The sequence below is a fragment of the Thunnus maccoyii genome, chromosome 21 (assembly GCF_910596095.1).
Source record: "Thunnus maccoyii chromosome 21, fThuMac1.1, whole genome shotgun sequence".
NCBI lineage: Eukaryota > Metazoa > Chordata > Actinopteri > Scombriformes > Scombridae > Thunnus > Thunnus maccoyii.
The window spans coordinates 2528294-2545753 of NC_056553.1; the positions used below are offsets into that span (position 1 = coordinate 2528294).

The 17460-nt window shown below is 37.0% G+C and overlaps 1 protein-coding gene across 1 annotated transcript; it reads left to right on the plus strand.

Moving 5' to 3' along the window:
* The first annotated feature begins 339 nt into the window (after positions 1-339).
* Positions 340-15306, plus strand: rmc1 (regulator of MON1-CCZ1). Its single transcript, XM_042399588.1, has 21 exons — positions 340-549; positions 2700-2776; positions 2939-3023; positions 3226-3282; positions 3471-3557; positions 5486-5626; positions 6265-6368; positions 6496-6585; positions 7402-7507; positions 7619-7724; positions 7821-7865; positions 7989-8042; positions 8338-8466; positions 9476-9582; positions 9755-9874; positions 10533-10610; positions 10872-10976; positions 11747-11815; positions 11899-11986; positions 13049-13186; positions 14547-15306. Exons 1-21 carry the CDS (start codon positions 451-453, stop codon positions 14624-14626), a joined length of 1965 nt encoding a protein of 654 aa, XP_042255522.1. The 5' UTR covers positions 340-450; the 3' UTR covers positions 14627-15306.
* Positions 15307-17460: the final 2154 nt, after the last annotated feature.

Below are 17460 nucleotides of genomic sequence, written 5' to 3' on the forward strand. Positions count from 1 at the left end.
TTGCGCTGAGAGAAACTTTCCACTTTCAGCAGATGAACATGAAAACAAACTCTACAAATACATCACTCAGCACAGAGAAGCTCAAACATCCAACTGAAGGAACAAGAAGAAAAACAATTTTGAGTGGAGTGGGACTTTAAAGTATATTTTGCTTAACTTTTACTAAGTATAATTATGAATGAAGAACATTTACTTGTAACTGAGTATTTTTATAGTATAGTATTGCTACGTTTACTTAAGTAAATGATCAGCTCTGTTGACTTTACAAGACTTTCTACATGTCAAGCTAAAAAAACAAAAGGAATATTCTCTGCTTTTATTCTGACGGTCTGAGCCGGAAGCCTGTTCATCGCCAATTGACCTGTTCTCTTCCGGGTCTGCTGTTGTGACAGTTTAAGGACACTGAACTGAGGCTCAAACAGCGATAAACTGCCGGCGTTCAGTGTGAGGATGAGTGAGGAACATTATTTGGAGCTGTGTGAGAACCCGGTGCAGTTTGAACATGCCTCCAGCGTCAACAACGTCTTCTTCGACGAGGCTAACAAGCAGGTGAGCTAGCTGCTTAGCATTTATGTGGCTAACTAAGCTAAGTCAGCTGACTGACAGTTTGATAGTTAAAAGAACATTTAGAAACTAGCATGTCAACAACAATCTGCACTTTTAATTAAATTGGTTTGTTTACTGGCTGCTGGGACACTTTATTAATAATCGATAACCTTTAAGATAAATTACATTATCTTTAACAAACATTATAAAATAACACTAGTGGAAGAAGTACTCAGATCCTTTACTGTAGTAAAAGTACCAGTACAGCAATGTAAAAATACTCCATTACATGTAAAAGTCCTGCATGAAAAATCCCACTGTAGTAAAAGTACATAAGTATTATGAGCTTGATGTAGTTAAAGTATTGCAGTAAAAGTAGTGGTTTGGTCCCTCTGACTGATATATTATTATATATGACATCATTAGATTATTAATAGTGAAGCATCAGTGTTAGAGCAGCATGTTACTGTTGTAGCTGCTGGAGGTGGAGCTAGTTTACACTACTTTATATACAGTTAGCTAGTTTAGTCCAGTGGTTCCCAACCTAGGGGTCGGGCCCCTCCAAAGGGTCAGCAGATAAATCTGAGGGGTGGTGAGATGATTAATGGGAGAGGAAAGAAGGAAAAACAAAGTTCTGATACACAAATCTGTTTTCAGTTTTTGGACTTTTTCTCTAATCTTTGATTTTTGCTGAAATATTGGATCATTTGAACATTTATTGAAATGAAAGCATGTGAGAAGTTTAGAGGGAAAAATCACTATTTGGTGGAGCTGTTAACAACTCATAGACATGTGAAATGTGACCCCGACTACACACTGCTTTCTGTAAGACGTCAAAAGACAAAAAGGTTGGAAACCACTGGTTTCATCTTTAACAATGTGTTGTATTTTAAAAGCTTGTTATATTATCCATTGTGTCAAATCTTCATCTGAAAAGTAACTAAAGCTGTCAAATAAATGTAGTGGAGTAGAAAGTACAATATTTCCCTCTGAAATGTAGAAAGTAGCATCACATGGAAATACTCAAGTAAAGTACAAGTACCTCAAAATTGCACCTAAGTACAGTACTTGAGTAAATGTAAAACTGTAAAACAATGATAAAAAAATTAACAATATTTGATGAGATAATTTAGTGAACAAGATTGAGGACCTGCCTTTACAGTTACCAACTTTTTGTTACTTGCTTCATATTTTTAATGTTTTACAACATTTCAATGTGTTGGTTTTTGATAGTAAAGTCGAGAGAAAAACAATGACAGCAGGATGTTAAATGGATTAAATGATAAGGTATTTAAGCTCAACTTGATGAGAGGAAATGGTCAATGTTTGCTTTTTTTGTTCTTCGAATGTTCCTTTTTTGATCAAGCATATAGCAACAAGAAACAAAAATATACTGGTGTGACTTTCTGTCGGAGTGTTCCAGTAGAAGTGGGACATCTTTAGAGCTAATAAATTAATTGATAAATCAATCAACAGAAAAATAATTGGAAACTATTTTGATAATCCAATAACTGTTTCATTTACTTTTCAAGCAAAATTAGTTATGAATGCTACACATTCTCAGGTTCCAGCTTCCCAAATGAGATGATATGCTGCTTAATTTTGTCATATATAATAATAAATTAACACCTTTTTGGGTTTTTGAAAAAAAAAAAGACATTTGAAGACGTTACCTTGGGCTCTACGAAGATGTGATTGGCTTTTTTACACTTTTTCTTTGACATTTCATAGACCAAACCAATCGATTAATTGAAAAAATAATTGGGAGATTTATCAATAATGAAAATAATCAGTATAATAAGTAAGTTGCATCCCTAGAAATCTTATATTTCCATTTATTTAAGTACATATTGCAATACAACAATGTTAATCTACTCTATTACATATAAAAGTAAAAATCTTTCATCAAGCTGCAGAAGTATCAAAAGTAAAGTGACATTAATGCAGAATGGCTCCTTTCAGAGTGTTATATTTTTATCTGTCATATTAATGGGATGTTATTATTTATGCATTTACCTTTAGCAACCAAACATACTTTTAGAGAGGCTTTTATTCAAAGTGCAAGTTGTGACAAAGCAGTTTTAAACATTGTTGCTGTGTAGATGCTACAGTTTGTTTTCTCATGCATGTTGCGTCCTGTTTCCTGGCTGCAGGTGTTTGCGGTGCGTTCAGGTGGAGCCACAGGTGTGGTGGTCAAAGGTCCAGATGATAAGAGCTCGGTTGCCTTCAGGTACATCAATTTGTTCAAGAATCTCTGATGGTACAATCACACTGACCGAAAAACTAAAACTTCAGAACTGATTTTTAAATCACTAAAATATTATATTAACATTAACTTATTACTTACTTTATTTCTCTGCCTGATCGGTGAATGTCGGTGTCTTTTCCACAGGATGGACGACAAAGGAGAAGTGAAGTGCATCAAGTTCTCCATTGGAAACAAGATTTTGGCAGTACAGAGAACTTCCAAATCTGTGGTGAGCTCTGCTGCAGAGAACAAGAGAGTAACGCTGTCAGATTAGAGGTTTTACTAAAACTGTGCAGAGTAATAACAGTAGTCAATTATTTTTAAGGACAAATCTTCAGCAGATGAAAATGTAGCATCAGGTGAATTTACTGTAAATAAAAAGAAACCTGAAGTGACAAGTTATTTAACAATTTCTTGTTTGCTGTTTACAGGATTTCATCAACTTTATACCCGACTATCCACATACAGAGTTCACACAGGAATGCAAGGTTTGTTTCATGATCTCTTTCTCCATATTTTAAAAATGATTTCCTCCTGTTTTTCCAATTGATTTTAAAGATTTAGATCAGGAGAACTTCATTTAGTAACAACTGATAAAGGATATGAATGAAAGTGAATACATAGCAGCTCTGTGAAAACTTTTGTCTGTGTTTGTGTTTATTGTCTTGTTCTGCAGATGAAGAACGCAAATGTTTTGGGTTTCTGTTGGACAAACTGGAACGAGATCGTCTTCATCACTGACCAGGGAATAGAATACTACCAGGTAAATGCGAATCACTATCATTTTGGTATTGCCCTGTGCTGGCTGCTTGGAAGAATATCCACCAGACTTTAGAGGATGTATTCAGAACCACTATCCCTTTTAGATTCAATGTTCTATACATATGCAGTATCCCTCGAGAGATCAACTCTGAAGATAGAACCCTTATGACTCCTGAGTGGCTAATGCCCCAAGCTCCCTTGATTGATATATGGTAAAGGTGGATCAACTTTATCAGACCCAAGACAGTGTTCAATGTAACATTTTTTGCCACTGGTTCACTTGGCCAGTAGAGTTTTACTGGCCCTTTGTATATTTTCACTGGCCTGGCAGCCAAAAATGTTGTATTGTATGCATAATACGTACAACAGTTAAGTTCCCATTAGATTTGGTTGTTTTCCTTTAGTTTTGAATATGTAATGTTGATATATTACACAAATATGCAAAATATAAAATTAGGCACATATTGGATCAGTAAATGAATGGTGTACAAAGATAAGTTTCTCCATATTTCGTGTAAAGCCAGAGAGTAAGGAATACATAGGGAGAAGAGAAGAGAATTTATTACAACATTTTAGTGAGTATGGATGACCTTGATAATAAACTCTTGTGTCAAGAACTGAGACAATGCTAGAGAGATCTGTAGATATCTACTCGTTAAGATAGAACAGTGAGAGAAAGAAACATAACGGCGTTTGTTTGTGTGCGTGTCATCAACCTGTCCATTACAGATATGGAGCTGAACTGTAATGGATGAATGAAAAGGAGAGCGTCTGTTTCCACAGAAAATCAACTGTTGAGTGTTTGATGGTTATTTCTTTGTACTTTAGAACTTAACCGCTCAAAAAATAACGTTTTATTTCTCTCATTCACTGCTTTGTTGTCTCTACTGCCGCTCCTTCTCCTTGCTTGACCACCGCTGCTCTCTCTCTCGCTCTCTCTTTTTCTCTCATCTTTTTTAAAATCAGTTTGGAAGCCACAACAAAGCCTCACTTTATTTTTAATGTTATCAAACGAAGAGAAATGTTCTCCCCTCGTCCTAAATTGTATACCCATGACTCTGATTGGCAGTCACTGGTTAAAAATCTGGCTCTATCTAGGGTTAAAACATATGCTGCAGCCATTTTGTCCTGTCATGAAGGCTATGGAGAGAGATCGCACATCCGCTGGTTAAGTGTTATCTAACAGGAATCAGAAGACAGCAGCCTGTCATGTGCTCCTTGGCACCGCAGTGGGATTTACCCCTGGTGTTATGCGCTCTAGGTGGACCCCCTTTCATGCCACTAACGCCAATCTCTCTCAAGTTACTCTCTTTAAAAACAGCACTTCTCTTAGCCTTGACTTCAGCAAAAAGAGTAAGTGGTTTATGTGCGCTCTCAGTCTCCCTGTCTTTTCTCATCATTAGAGAAGACAGAAGCGCAGCCACTCTGCAGCCGAATCCCACATTCTTGCCCTAAAATCACAACCAGATCTTTTAGATCAGGATTCTCTGGAAGGTTTTTTCCCTCCTCCTCACAGGAATGAGGGAGAGGAGATATCACACTGCCTCTGTCCAGTGCAAATGTTGTCACATTATGTGGCATGCACAGCAGGCCTCAGATAGACACAGCAGCTATTTGTGTATTACAGGGAGGATTCTCAGGGGAAGTCCCTGACGAAACAGCGCTCGGCCCAGTGGCTGTGTGAAGCTATCACACAGCCTTAAGCTGCAGTGGGGGTGGACCCAAAAGTGTCTTTTCTTGAACCAGTATTCAAACATGCTTTAAAACAACCCCGCATCAGATGAACTGCAGCTCTTTAATGTCTGAAGTCTTAGTGAATTCAAAAACTAAACTGAATTTGCAGTGACACCCCTGATGGTAATTTGCGCCAGGCGACTGTAAATATCCCTGTTACTCTTGTGTTGTGTGTGTGTGTATGTATGTGGTTAGGTGTTTCCTGACAAGCGTAGTCTGAAGCTGTTGAAGAGTCAGAGCATTAATGTGAACTGGTACCAGTACTGTCCAGAGACCGCTGTCATCCTGCTGTCCACCACCGTGCAGGGAAACATTCTGCAGCCCTTCGCCTTCAGGGTGAGAAGACACACAATGTAATATTTTGATTTTTCTATGTTTAAGTGTATGGATGCTTCATGGTTTGATATCACAAAGCACAGAAAAAAAGGGTTTGCACACCCAACTCAGATATTGTTCCTGTTATTTGGTTTATTATTTTGTTTTCTCTGTGTGCGTTTTTCCCCTCCGTTGCTTAAGTTTGATGAAGACAACTAGATAAAAGATCTGATTTGGGTCTGTAAATCCTTTTTTGTGCTTTGAACTTTGACTTTGGTTACTCACACCTCAGTCCCTGCTCTTTGTTTTTGGTTGAGCACAATGTTTTTTTTTATTTCTATTCTAGTTTGGTATTGGACACAAACACACCTAAGATTAGGTTTTTATGTTATAATCTGCAAAGTCAGATAGACAACACCTGGTTTTTATCCAACCAAAACAAAAAATCTGACTTTCAAATTTGACTTTAAACATCAGCAATTGATATTTGAAGTAGAACTAAACACAGATCTATCCACAAGCTGCAGTTAGAATCACATGTTTCCCCTTTGATCCTGTTTTTTTTAAAATAAAAAATATATTTTTTTAATTTATAATTTTAATATTTATAGTTTAATTTTGCTGCATATTTATCATTTCATTTTTATTTGTTGTTTCAGAACGGGAGCATGTCCAAGATGTCTAAGTTTGAGATCGAGTTGCCAGTCGTCCCTAAACCTGCCAAACTCAGCCTGTCGGAGAGAGATATCGCTATGGCAACCATGTAAGTTGGTTTCTGTGGCAGTTATTGTTTCGTGGCACAAACTAAATGTAATTTGTCTTTGCTCTGATAGCCTGAATGTTGACTGAATATCACTAAATGGTCTAAATGTCTCTCTCTGTGTTTGTAGTTACGGTCAGCTGTATGTGATGTATCTGAAGCATCACTCGAGAACAGCCAACAGTCCCAGTGCAGAGGTGGTGCTGTACCACTTACCAAGGTACACACACACACACACACGTTTGTATAGCTACAGTATCTTAGTGAGAACATTCATCAATGTAATGCATTCTAGGCCCTCACCCTAACCATAACCATCACGACTAAATGCCTAACCCTAAAGCTTGATTTATGGTCGCTTAAAACCAGTTCTTACCAGTTAATGAACCCTCAAACTGACCTTTTTTAAGGTGCATCAGAAACTAAGGCTCGGCGAAAACGTCCTCCCTCCCCAGGTCTAAAACTCAAAAAATCTTATTGTGATAGCCACAAAACACACGCTCAAGTGTCTATATTGTGGCTTTATTTTATAGAACTTTAGCTTAATTAAACACTTTGATATTTGGCAAAATTTCAAATGTTGCTATGATAAAAGTCAAAATAATAAATAATTTCTCTCAGAAATATAAAATTATTCTGTATGCTGGTCGTGTTTAACTGTTTAATTTCACAGTAAACTCCAGGACAAGTTGTGGTATTAAACTTCACTGTGACGCGTCTCTTTCCAAGAACAAAACCAGAACCTCAGCCCCTCAGTCTCAAACCAAGACATCACTTTTAAACCTTAATTTGTTTATTATTCACAGCTCTTGACATGGGTTACATAAGAGGGCACTAAAGGAAATTTGAGCTCTGAGTTAAGACTGTGGAACAGCTCAGTTAAAAAAGAGAAAATGAAACAGCACAATAGTCCAGAAGAAATTTTCAAATTAAACAGCATCTCAGCATGTTTTATTTTATTTTTTTGAAATGGAAGAACTCTCCAACACTGCCGTTAATTTGGTATTTTTTCCTTTTGTGTGTGTTGTGTGTTCAGGGAGGGTGCGTGTAAGAAGAGTCATGTGTTGAAGCTGAACACCACGGGGAAGTTTGCTCTCAACATTGTGGACAACCTGGTGGTGGTTCATCACCAGAGCTCCCAGGTTTGTGTGTGTGTGTGTTGAAGGTGATCTGTATTTAATTAATGTAGGTAAACACTGTGTCTGTGTGAGGATGTTATTTATACTGTGTGTGTGTGTGTGTGTGTGTGTCAGACGTCTCTGATCTTTGACATCAAGCTGAAGGAGCCAGACTGTGCCGTCACACACCAGCCTGTCTTACCTGCCCGCTCCATACACCCCTACAGGATACCACTGTCAGGTACACACACATACATCTTCATAGCTTCCAGTGTCTGCAGCTTTTCACATCTCTCTCCTGAGTGTTAGCGTGAATTTTTTTGTTTCCTCTCTTCAGGTCCAGCAGTCGTTCCCTCTCAGCCTCCAGTGCCATGTCAGCTCTGTATCCTTTACGTCTAAAAAGAAGTGTTTTGTGACATTTACTGTGTCAAGTTAATTGTTAATTAAAATCATTCATGATGCAGTTTTTTTAATTTTCTCACGCTGACCTTGACCATCACTCCAGACTCTTCCTCTTGGAGCGTCTTCCAGCCTGACATCATCATCAGCGCCAGTGAAGGTATGAAAACACAAAAAGGGCTGCAACTAACAATTTTTTTCATTATTATTTATCTGCTAATTATTTTCTCAATTATTCAGTTAATTACTTTCTCTATAAAATATGAAACATGCTCATAATTTCCCATCGCTTGTTTTTTCGGACTAATAGTCTAAATAAAATCTAAAGGTAATTGTTGTAGAGGAGTGTGTGAAGGAAGTGAAACTGCCTGGCTGGTGTCCAAAAAGTAAAAACTAAAGCAGTATGAATAAAGGTATATTGATTATCAGTCCATCTGTCTGTCGGTCTGTCTCAGGTTACCTGTGGTACCTGCAGGTGAAGTTGCCTCCAGCCGTCAACCTGCTGCAGGACAAAGGCAAACTGATGGACTTCCTGTTAAGGCGAAGAGACTGCAAGATGGTCATCCTGTCTGTCTGCTCACAGAGTACGTATGTCTGCCTGTCTGTGTGTGTTAGGCCCCTCAGATTAGTCATATTTTTTATTTGAAAAATAAATAAATAATATAAATTAGAAAAATAAATATTAGGAACACCATTCAATATAATGCACCCCAGTACACCACCATCCCCCACTACGACCTCAATAATAAACATAAAGTTGAATTATCACCTTTCTGACAATGTCAAGGAAAACTGAAAATGTATAAGCTTTGTAAATGTAGAATTGATATATAAACCAGCTTGAGAATAACACAGCTGCAGCAGTGGCAGGGTGCCACAAAATCTTTTATGTCATTCAAAATGTATTGTGCATTTTCAATATCATTTCACCTAATTAAATTGTGGTAATATTTACATTTTTTTGTTTTATATTACATTTTCAAATATGCAGAACAAAATATGCAAGAAATATTAAAATCACCATATTAAAAATGTTTAGTATGCAGTTTAAGACATTGTCACAGTAATGCAACACGCTTTGTGGCTTGTAAGTTTTTAAGGTGCTCTGCAATCAGAAGGGGTTTCATGACAAAAATATCTTATAAAGTTTTTTACACCACTGTGTACAAGTGCAAGACAAAAAATCAAAACCAATTTGTTAAAAAAACAACACTAAGACTCTACAGCCATGCTAGCAGTTCTATGAGGCTGTACCTGAGCTAAATGTTAACATCAGCATGCTAACATGTCGATAAACACAAAGTACCACTGAGGCTAATGGGAATGTCCTTTGTTTTGCAGGTATTCGGTCATAAACCACAGTATTGGATAAAATTACATTTTGACCATGACAATCATCAAATAGTTGGCGAGATATTTCAGTCTGGGCTAAAGTAGTGGACTGACAGACATTGCTATGTCTAAAAATACAGTGATTGAGTGTTCCCAGAGGCATTTTCCACCAGTTAGAGAAACAAAACCAAATGTGGTACACCTACATTAAAATAACAAAGTGTTGCCATCAAGCTAAAGCTAAACTTGTGTTTCTGTCAGTTCTGGAGGGCGGAGAGAAGGGCAGTCTTCCAGTTGTGGCGACTGTCTTTGACAAACTCAACCAGGTGTATAAAGAATACCTGGAGGCGGAACAGACGTACACTGTGGTGAGTGATGTCATCTCTAACAGAGGAGCGGTTGGTTAATTAATAAACAAACAAAAACATTTTACTTGTTCTGTTAAATGCTTCTGAACAAGGCTCTGCACTTTCACTTCTCCTCACTTATATGTGTGTTTTGATGTATGTTCATTTCAGATGTTTGTGGTTATGTTTGTAGGCAATGGAGTCTGGTCCAGGTCGAGGCAGTGCAGCCCAGAAGCGTCCGGTCAGAACTCAGGCTGTCATCGACCAATCGGACATGTACACACACGTCCTGTCTTCTTTCACAGAGAAGAAGGTAAAAACAAACACATCCTGTTATCTGTTTTATTACTTTAAAGCCGTTTTCTTTATCTCCGGTTAACACTACGAAGAAGTTAAAGGTTGCTTGTTAAAAAGATTTGTGTTTAGTGTGTCTTAATTAAATCTGGAGGTGTATTTGAAAGTGCAGACTGACTGAAAAGTTGTTAGAGTGATATATGCATATATAGATATATGCATTCCTAGGAGCAATCTAAAGTTGTTAAATATTAAGTCACCTAGTATTTTGGGTTCATGATGGTGTTTGCAAGTTTACAGTATGGACTAATTTACTGCTGTCCTTCATTATATTGAAAACTTTAGATATATACTTGCTGGATGAAACAATCCAGTCAGGACTGAAAGACATCGCAGAGTTAACAATTCAGTACACACATGATATTTTTAACCAGGAAAGTTTCTGCATTTTTCTTGAAGGTGAAAAATGTATTAGTTTTTCCCCACAGGTTCAGGTTTTGACTCCTGTGTACATAGCGATGTCTCTTGGATGAAAAATAATCTTTAAAAACAAAAAAAATCATCAAAATGTCCTCTTGTGACAGGAAACAATTACTTATTTATCAAATTCAACTTGAGATATGTAACAAATATTAAAAATGAAATGACTGCTCTGTTTGTGTGTTAATCTTCTGCAGGGTGTCTCCCATAAGTTCATCATTGCAGTGCTGATGGAGTACATCCGCTCTCTGAACCAGTTCCAGATCACTGTCCAGGTAAAACCAAGCAGAGTGATGCCTCACCTTCTATGCTTTAAAAATCTTTTCTGATTGCTCATCTCTAATGTAAACTGTAAAGCAAACTGTAGCTGAACTTAGCTGAACTGAACATATGAACTTCCTGATCACATTCCTGCTCCCTTTAGATCTTAATGACTCAAGGGTAACCCTCAGCATACACCTTAAACTTTTATCTGCTCCACATTTGACTCTGAGGGTGTTTTTTTAAATAATATTTCTACTGTTTGTGTCTCTCAGCATTACCTCTATGAGTTGGTGATAAAGACATTGGTGCAGCACAACCTGTTCTACATGCTGCATCAGTTCCTGCAGTACCACGTCCTCAGTGACTCCAAACCACTGGTGAGTTAAAACTACTCCTAAACTCATCTGAAACTAGTCCTAAACATGGCTCAACTCAGTTCTTAACTCAATGCTAAATTAGTACCAAGTAGGACTATAGGTAATGATAATTTTATCAGTTAGTCAATTAATTGTTTTGTCTCTAAAATATCAGAAAATGGTGATAAATGACCATCACTATTTCTCAAAGTCCAAGCTGACACATTTGACTGCTTGTTTTGTCAGACCAACAGTCCAAAATCCAAAGATATTCAGTTAACTGTCATAGAACCCGCAAATAGTTTTGGCATTTTATATTTTAAGTTAGAGTTGGACATTTTTGGATACACTTATTTGCCTTCTGCCGTAGAGTTAGACGAGAAGATTGATACCACCCATGTCTTAATATGATATAAATATGAAGCTACAGCAGCTGGTTAGCTTTGCTTAGCATAAAGACTGGAAACAGAGGGAAACAGCTAGCCTGGCTTTGTCCAGAGGTAACAAAAGTAACCAAGAAATAGTCTAGCACGTACAATTTAGTACCAAACTTGTCTACACTGGGCCTGAAACTAGTCAGTAATTCACCTACAATTAGACCAAAATTCCCATGTTTATCACTGATCATCATTTGCAGTCCAAATCTGTAAATTTAGTTTAGTTATTTTATCATTTTTCATTTAGTCTTCTTGTGATCGTTATCCCACAGGGGCAATTTGGTTTGTGTTTTCAGTTTTTCTTATTCCAGTTCATTCCATTTATAAAATAGTCTTTATTTTTCTTGTTTTCAGGCCTGTTTACTTCTGTCACTGGAGAGCACATACCCTCCTGCACACCAGCTGTCACTGGACATGTTGAAGGTATCATAAACACACGCTTAAACAGATTTCTTCACAGCAAGAAACATTTCTGTCATTTAAAAGTTTTTGTTTGTTTATTTCAGCGTCTTTCCACGGCCAATGACGAGATAGTTGAGGTGTTGTTGTCCAAGCAGCAGGTTCTGGGCGCGCTCAGATTCATCCGGAGTGTTGGTACGTTGATAGGATCTAATCTCAGGATAAAACATTTAAACATTTTTACTCCAATTAAAACTTATTATATATGATTATTTGTGATTTCTTTAACAGTATTTTATTTTTATTTATTTATAAAACAATATCACTGCATTGTTCATTTTCATTTTCCTGTTTTCTTCTCATGCATGTTGGCTTTAAAGTTCAGATTGAAAGGTCATCCTTGACTTTGGAACCAGCAGCTGAGAAAACAATTTTGTCATAAGGCCCATTTAGTAGCTCTTCTGGAGCATTCCACTGTATCACATAATCTTCCAAAGGAAATGTTTCTAGGGTCAAAAATGAACTTTTACTCTCAACTTTTGAGCCTACATTGATGAGAAGGCGGAATCTATTTTGTCTGCATGTCAGTATTACATTAAAGTCAGTGAACTGGAAGTTAGAGCGTCTTTAGCTTCTGTACTCTGATGTATTCCCCAGTGAAACAGAATATGTGAACGGTGTACAGTTACAAGAGGGATTTAAATTAAATCCATTGCATTTGATTGGACCACTAAAATGTGCACGTGGTGTTGAGAATTCAGAGCTGTAAAGGACTGTTGGTGTCCACACACACACCTCCCTCACCTGTTGTTAGATCAGGAGGATGAAGGAGAGATGAATGAATTAGAGTTTCTAAGTTTTTGCTTAATTATATATCCTACACTTCCTTTTATGATGCCGCTCTGTAGCAACTACAACCCACAAGTATTTTTATATGATGAGAGCGGTTAGCTAGTTGCCCAGAGTCACATTTCATTGGACATATTTTTGTTTACACCCCTCAGGTCAAGATGAGTCATCAAACATTTGAAACCAGGAAGAGAAAAGACAGGGATTTTGATGTAAAAACACATACTCACAACATACTGACATATATTTGGCATATAACAAGAGACAAATGAACAATTAACCCTGGGACACAGGATTAGAACTGGAAAAATGTATATTATATTTCACTGCGTCTTTAAGATAGACTTAGAAAAATCTGAGCTTATCCTTTGAGGTGAAGTAACCCTGACATGGTTTCACTCGGGGCAGGTGGACATGACAATGTATCGGCCAGGAAGTTTCTGGACGCGGCACGGCAGACTGGAGACCAGATGTTATTCTATACGGTGTTCAGGTCCTTTCAGCAGAGGAACCAACGACTGAGAGGAAGTCCCGGCTTCAACCCCGGTGAGAACACACACACACACACACAGTTAACAGTTATGTTAACCAAAGTGAAGTTGTCTTGTCTTGCTTCGCTGTTCCTTTTGGCAAGAAATGAAACCGGCAATGTAGGCTGTCTTCTCATATGTAAACAGATAACTTTAGCAATTAGGAAATAGGTCTTTTTTCATTGATTGGTATTAAAAATGTCTTAAATTAATAAAACTTGCAGGCACTCTGTTATCTGTTATCAATCTTATCATTTATCATCTTTTTATATAAATTATATGACAAAATAAAAAAGTTGAAATCACCGTATGAGACCCTTTTGGAGAAGGTGGTTTTTGTAAAACCTCAGTTCGCCCTAATTGCAAAAAAATATTTTATCAGTTATCCAGTGGTGGAGGCAGTGTTGAGATCTTTTACTTAAACAAAAGCAGCAATAGCACAGTATAAGAATACTCCATTATAACTCCTGCATTCAAATGTATGTGTAATTTAACGCAGGCAAGGTGGAGTTCATTTTAACAGCTTAATAAATTGTGGACTAGTTCAATCTATAACAATGCATCATATTTTTTTAGTTTTCATCTGAAAAGCTAAATCTAAAAAACTAAAGCTCCAAAATAAATATAGTACAAGAACCTCTAAGTTGTACTTAACTCAAAAAGTATTTGAGTAAATGTACTTAGTTACATTCCAGCACAGTTACTCTCTGTGGTATCCATTTCTGCCAGTTGGGAAAAGAAAACTCTGCAAGCCAAGTGTTTTTTTTTTTAAATTATTAATATATATAGTTTTTTTTTAAATTCTGACTTACCTCATAATTACAAAAAGTTTCTCAAAATTGTGACTTTGCATCTTAAAATTCTGACTAAGTTTGTAAAAATGCAGACAGTTTAAAACTCTCAGGGTGCAGCTTCTTAAATGTGAATATTTTCTGGTTTCTTTAGTGTTCTATGATAATAAATTGAATATATTTATCATATAAAGATGAATATATTTGGGTTGCAGACTGCTGGTCAAGACAAAACATGTCATCTTGGGTTTTGGAAAACAGTGATCGTCATTTTTCACATTTTAAAAACCCAACGACTAATCAATTAACTGAGAAAATAATTGACAGGATAGAATCAGGACATGTTTCTAGACAGAGATGTTGTTAATATTTTAAATTGTACTGGGACAGATGAAATAGAAACTATTTGAATGGATAGATATCAGTAGATATAAGTAGGAAAATGTGTTCAGGTCGACTGATCCTTTACATCTGGGATTTTTCCACACTTACACACACTAACTTTTGAACTCCTGATTGATTGTGACTAACTTTTAGTGTATTTGTTAACCAGAACTTTCCATGTTTCTGTGTGTGTGTCACCAGGAGAGCACTGTGAGGAGCACGTGGTTTACTTCAAGCAGCTGTTTGGGGAGCAGGCGCTAATGAAGCCTTCCACTGTGTGAACCACTGCGACCAAAAAACTCTGGAAACTATCCTGGATGCCAGCAGACGATGGACTGAGTCTCTCTCTCTCTGTCAGTTTGGACACACAGGAAGGACAGGAGACGACCTGACGGGGTCACAAACCAACATGACGGACAAATCATCATGGACTTGTGTATGTTCACATGCACACTAGTATCCTGGTTCCTGAAACATGAGTATGCCACATGGCAGAGGAACAGGACACATCATGTAAACACCATTGCACATGAATTTCACATGATTCCTTGTATCCAGAAAGATTAAATCTAAAGTCTTCTATAAGTCTAAATAGTTGATTTTGAGCTCTCTCACTAAAGAAAGTCACTAAGTGAAACATCAGCACAACACAATCTGGTTAGTCCAGACAGACAGCGTTCAGACAAATTGTTTTTACCAGGCTAATATCAGAAATTCAATTGATAAAAATCATTATATGTACATTAGAAATGTATAGACAGTAGGAGGTTTGGGTTATTTGACCAACTGCCTTTGGAATTTATACTTGACTAAGAAAAATAAACTGACTCAAAAGCAATAAAAAACATAGGGGGACCATGTTGTTTGGTTTTAAGTATTGAGGCCAAAGTTGAGAGATAAAATAAAGGACAAGGAAAATTATGTCACGATATTTTGAGAAAACAGTCATATTACAAGAAAATGTTGTACCATTTAGAGACTAAACTTATGTTAGTTATTCTAATTGTATGAAAAGAGAGCAGAAGCCTTGATGTCACTCCCTATCTACTCCTCTGTTCCACTTGCTTCTGTAACTTAATACAATCTTTTTTCAGCATTTCTTACATCTGTCTTTCTGACATAAATGAAGCATGTTCCTGGAGTTTATTTTCCATATTCAAAGACAAATTGGCTTCACTACAGCACTTGAAATCAGAAGTTGAAACCATTCATTTTTAGCACACCGCTTCCAGAAAAAAAATTCACCAGTGCAGCAGCGTGGGTACTGACATCGTATCTTGGTTTTGTCCATATCCGTAAAATTCACAAATACACCTAAGTCAGTTTTCCCTAAAATCTTCTAAACTTTATCTCTATCCTGTCTGTTACAGACATGTCTGAACTAACCGTGGCCACTTGACTCGTCCGTGGTCTCGCCTCTTTTGTAGAGCTGTGACATTTGGACTTTGGTTGATTAAAAAGTCAGATAAAAACACAGTTATTGAATAAAGAACAATATTTCCATCCTTATCTAAACATAAGGAGCGAAGTGTGCAATCTCATAATTTTACAACTTAAATTATGAAATGCTAGGACTTTTTCCCCTGATTTTTCCTCATTCCCTAATGGTTCTAATACTCATACCTTCTCCTACTTATTATCAGTCAGCCGCAGTTCAAAAGAAATGTGATCACTGACCTGCTGCATGTAAGCTCATTCTGGCTTCTTGTGTACATGTCGTCAGAGATGTACCTGCACAGGTGACCAGAAACATGGAAAATGTTAGAATCATACTGTATCAACATGGAGATCAAAGTTAGTCTTTATGAACATAATCAGAATGTGATTAAAACCAGGAGAAATGTACACGTCATCACTGTGAGTGGCTTAGGTGACGTCTGGTTTTGCTTTCACTTGTTGTGGGCGGGGTCAGAGGCTGTGGCTGTAAGAAGTCTCAACAGTATGTCTGTATGAAGACTGTACATATGAAATGAGGTGGATAATAAATCTAATGTGTTTATTTTGTATGATAAAGAATGAATTATTGAATAACAGTTACCAATGTTAAATCTTTGTTTTGAAATCAAACAGCGCTGAACTGTAGGAAGTAATGATGGGAATATTTTAATGCTCTGTTAAAAGATGCTGAAAATAAAGATAAAGTGTCTATACGTGATGAATTTTCTCTTTCAATGACACTATACAGCTGAAGAAAGACTGAACTAAAAGTGTGTACAAGAGAGTCATTTCTGTGGTGCATTCACATGCTAGTGTGATAAAATCAAAAATAGGGCATTCAGGATTGCATCTTTTCAGAACAGTCAAAAGTTAAATTTACCTTTAACTACCTAAAGTTAAAAAGGAACATAAGAATTTGGTCGCTTCATCAAATAAAAAGACTGCTGGTCCTCAGCCGAGTGTCAAAACTCAAAAGCCACAAGGTACTACAACTCCTGAAAGCACCACAGAAAAAACAACTAACAACAGTTTTGCTTTAAAAAAAATGAAACAAGCTTTGCAATGATGAAACAATGATGCTGGTTGAAACACTGACAGTCCATATGAAAAGGAACATCTTCCAGGGCTGTAATCTCTTCTGCAATAATACAAGATGACAAACTCATAAGACAGCAGACTCATTAATAAAATTAGTGTAATAATGCAAATGATTACACCGAGAGCTGAGATTGAACAAGCTGTGGAGAGAAAGTTTAGTCCTGGGTGCATCTAGCAGCTGGTGTACATTCAGAACACCTGAATAGTGAAAAGAAATACACTGAAAATACAGAGAGAACAGGAGAACAAATAAGCTTTATTTACCACCCCCAGGCCAGAATTATATCTCTCTTAATATCTGACAACTTGTGTTACATAGGAAACAGGTGAGATAGGCTGTGGATGTCAGGAGGCATGTGTTAATAATAGCAATAATAGCAATAATTACAGAATTCATCAAAAAAAACAAAGGTGACCCGAAACTGAGCACTAATATGAATGACACTTGACCTGCAGGCTGATTGCTGCATTCTTTGCTGAAAGGTATAAAGAAATAATGTCTGGAACGTAGCTGCAATACTGAATCATTACACATGGTGGTACTGCAACACCAAAATACTGCAGTGCCTGTAATCTTTAC